This window comes from Rhinopithecus bieti, unplaced genomic scaffold (assembly GCF_001698545.2).
Source record: "Rhinopithecus bieti isolate Rb0 unplaced genomic scaffold, ASM169854v2 scaffold_26428, whole genome shotgun sequence".
Taxonomy (NCBI): Eukaryota; Metazoa; Chordata; class Mammalia; order Primates; family Cercopithecidae; genus Rhinopithecus; species Rhinopithecus bieti.
The window spans coordinates 25,232-29,255 of NW_016811745.1; the positions used below are offsets into that span (position 1 = coordinate 25,232).

The following is a 4,024-nucleotide window of genomic DNA, read 5'->3' on the forward strand; positions in this document are numbered from 1 at the left end:
CGGGGTTTCACCGTGTTAGCCAGGATGGTCTCGATCTCCTGACCTCGTGATCCGCCCGTCTTGGCCTCCCAAAGTGCTGGGATTACACGCGTGAGCCACGGCGCCCGGCCCATGCTAAATTTTTATAAAGATTCTCTTCACCAATTAATTTCATCTTTACCTTGGTAAAATTGGTTTGAAAACCTAGATATACAATATTACAGGAGTTTAAAGCAATGTTCTTAATTGACATTTCAAATAATTATTAGTAATTTTAATATATTAAACATTAATAAATATTTAACTGTTACATTATTAATAATGTTTTTCAGCACTGTTTCATTAAGTGAGAGAGTCCACCAAGCACTTGTTATATGGAAAACACAGAGTAACAAATTATCACTAACTGCTGCTGCTTTAAGAGATCAACTAATTCGAGCACTAACTATGATAGGAGCATATGAAATTATCGACAAAATAACAGCTTTAAATCTTTTTACACGTGCAATTAAATTCTAACCAGTGGATCAATAATAAAAACTGAAAACTTTCGATGCACTTATAATTGCAACTGTGTTTTTGAACCATTTCACTTCACTTTATTCACAGCTCTTTTCTTGCATTCTTAAGAGATGATGACAACTTATAACTACCACTCTAATGTTATCATAATAAAATATTACAGACACTGTGTTGTGTGTTTGTTCTGTTGTCTTACTACAGTGATGTTGAAGTTGAAAATAATTGCTTTTTTTTTTTTTTTTTTTCCCTGAGATGGAGTTTTGCTCTTGTTGGCCAGGCTGGAGTGCAGTGGCGTGAATTTGAAAATAATTCCTTTTATTTTGAGATGGAGTTTTGCTCTTGTTGCCCAGGCTGGAGTGCAGTGGCGTGATCTTGGCTCACTGCAACCTCTGCCTCCTGGGTTCAAGTGATTCTCCTGCCTCAGCCTCCCGAGTAGCTGGGACTACAGGTGCCCACCACCACGCTGGGCTAATTTTTGTATTTTTAGTAGAGTCGGGGTTTCACCATGTTGGGCAGGATGGTCTCCATCTCCTGACTTGTGATCTGCCTGCCTGGGCCTCCCAAAGTGCTGAGATTACAGGCGTGAGCCACCACGCCAAGCCTGAGAATAATTATGTTAAAATTTTTCTGTTATATATTGCTTTTTATACAACCCACGATTTATAGGTAGCAACATTACTAGTGATTTTCACTGGAGTTGGAAAGCAGAACAGTTTCTTTTAGATGCTGGCTTAAAACAGAAATAAATATACCATTCCTACTTTTTCTTCATTAGGAAGGGGATAGCTTTGTTAAACACAAACTAGGGCCAGGGCCAGTAATCCTTTAGTTGAGTGTCCACACAGGATTGACAGAGTGGCCATCTATTATCTTGTCTATCATGTGAGCCTCTCCCCTTCTTCCACTATCAGAAAACCTCTTTCATAGGGGGAATGCATTGCACTTATTTCAATGTGGAGCTTACCTTGTCATGTAAACTCTTCCCCAACTCCAGCACTAACATCAATGTCTTCTACTCATGTAACCACAATGATTGATTTTGACTCAGGGAAAGTCATTTGACTCAAGCCAGGTCATTAACAGTTTCCCTTGGATCTTTTTGCAGAGCTACCAGGGAAGATGCACTCTTCCTGCGGGTAGGTTATGAGTCTTGGAGTCTTGATATATCATGCACAGTGTGTAGTAGTCTGCCAAGAGCTGGATGGCGTGAGAGAGATCCTCAGTCCCCATATCTGAAGCTTATTTTACTTCTGCACTTTTTACTCTTCACCCACTTAAGGAGTGTAACCTGGGTTTCCATAACTTTGAATGGAAAGAGACCTAATACAAGTGGTTAAGAATATTGTGGAGGCCAGACATGGTGGCTCACGCCTGTAATCCCAGCACTTTGGGAGGCCAAGACGGGTGGTCATGAGGTCAGGAGATCGACCATCCTGGCTAACACGGTGAAACCCCATCTCTACTAAAAATACAAAAAAATAGCCAGGTGTGGTGGTGGGTGCCTGTAGTCCCAGCTACTCGGGAGGCTGAGGCACGAGAATGGCATGAACCCAGGAGGTGGAGCTTGCAGTGAGCCGAGATGGTACCACTGCACTCCAGCCTGGGCAACAGAGCAAGACTCTGTCTCAAAAAAAAAAAAAAAAAAAAAAAAAATTTGGGGAAAAGTGGTATTTTTTTTTACCTTAAAAAATAATTTTCTTTGGGAACCATGTTAAAGAAAGAAATTTATTTTACAGGTTAAAATTTAAAGTGTATATTTTGTTGCCATTTTGGAAGTGCAACATAACATATTGGTTTAACAACTATATAGCCTGTGTCTCTAATCCTTCCTATTTTAAAACTTCTTGCAGTAGGGATAAGAGTACCTGTGGGTTTATGTTGGCTTAATGATGGTTGTTGTTAATGTTTTCCACTGGAGGCAAGGTACTTCCATAGAACATTAAAGTGTGAAGGACCTTGGAAATTGTCTAGTGAAGTATATCTTCTCATTTAACAAATGAGCAAACTTAAAACCTAAAAAAATTTAAGTGACATGAACTGGTTTCTCTACTATTTCTTCAAAAATGAAGTTATAAAGACTAGAAAATGTTCTAGGTGAAGCTTTGGTATGAAGTAAGAGAGAGAGAGAGACAGAAAAGAAGAAAGCTGGGTAACATCAGAACCATCAAAGTGTCAGTTCTTATCAAGTCTTGCTAAATTGCTACAATTCTACACCTTTTAACAAATATCCTAGCCTATAGTCTCACCCAAACCACACTGTACATTGCTACCAGACTTACCTTCTAAAAACACTGATCTAACCGTATCACCCTCTGATCCAATTTTTTTTTTTGAGACGGGCTTTGCTCTTATTGCCCAGGCTGGAGTGCAATGGCGTGATCTCGGCTCACTGCAACCTCCGCCTCCCGGGTTCAAGCCATTCTCCTGCCTCAGCCTCCAGAGTAACTGGGATTACAGGCAACTGCCACCACGCCCAGCTAATTTTTTGTATTTTTAGTAGAGTTGGAGTTTCACTATGTTGACCAGACTGATTTCAGGCGATCCACACGCCTTGGCCTCCCAAAGTGCTGGGATTACAGGCATGAGCCACCACGCCCAGCCCAAAAATCTTTTTAAAAATATTGGAAAATAGGCCAGGTGCAGTAGCTTACTCCTGTAATCCCAGCACTTTGGGAGGCTAAGGTGGGTGGATCATCTGAGGTCAGGAGTTTGAGACAAGCCTGGCCAACATGGTGAAATCCCATCTCTACTAAAAATACAAAAATTAGCCAGGCATGGTGGCACATGCCTGTAGTCCTAGCTACTTGGGAAGCTGAGGCAGGAGGATCTCTTGAGCCCAGGAGGTGGAGGTTGCAGTGAGCCAAGATTGTGCCACTGCACTCCGGCCTGGGTGACAAGAGTAAGACCTCCGTCTGAAAAACAAACAAAATAAAACAAAAAGAAAAAAAACAGAAAGGAAAAAGTGTCCAGCTGACTTCATTGCAGACATTGACAAACTGATCCTAAAGTGAAATAAACCTAAAGGGACCTAAAATAGTCAAAACAATCTTGAAAATGATTAACAAAGTTGGAGAACTCATATTTCTCACTTTCTTTCTGTCTTTTTTTTTTTTTTTAAATGAGACAGGGTCTCACTCTGCTGCCCAAGCGGGAGTGCAGTGGCACAATCACAACTCACTGCAGCCTCAACCTCTGGGGCTCAGGCAATCTTCCCACCTCAGTCTCCCAAGTAGCTGGGACTACATGCCCACACCACCATGCCTGGCTAATGTTTTGGTATTTTTTTAGAGATAGGGTTTCACCGTGTTGCCCAAGCTGGTCTCAAACTCCTGGGCTCAGGTGATCTGCCTGCCTTGGCCTCCCAAAGTGCTGGGATCTCACTTTCAAACTTAATACAAATCTGCAGTAATCAAGACAGTGGAGTTCTGGCATAAGGATAGACATATAGATCAACAGAATAGAATTGAGAGGCCAAAAATAAACCCTAACATATACAGTTCAATTTTTTTTTTTTTTTTTTTTT

The 4,024-nt window shown here is 41.1% G+C and overlaps 1 protein-coding gene across 1 annotated transcript in view; it reads left to right on the forward strand.

Annotated features, from left to right (window-relative positions):
- Window positions 1–621, forward strand: part of LRRD1 (leucine rich repeats and death domain containing 1) — a 24,375-nt gene extending 23,754 nt beyond the window's left edge. Inside the window, 1 exon segment of the mRNA XM_017894944.1 lies at window positions 312–621. Coding sequence (XP_017750433.1) covers window positions 312–325 — 14 coding nt within the window. The 3' untranslated portion in view covers window positions 326–621.
- The last annotated feature ends 3,403 nt before the right edge of the window (window positions 622–4,024 follow it).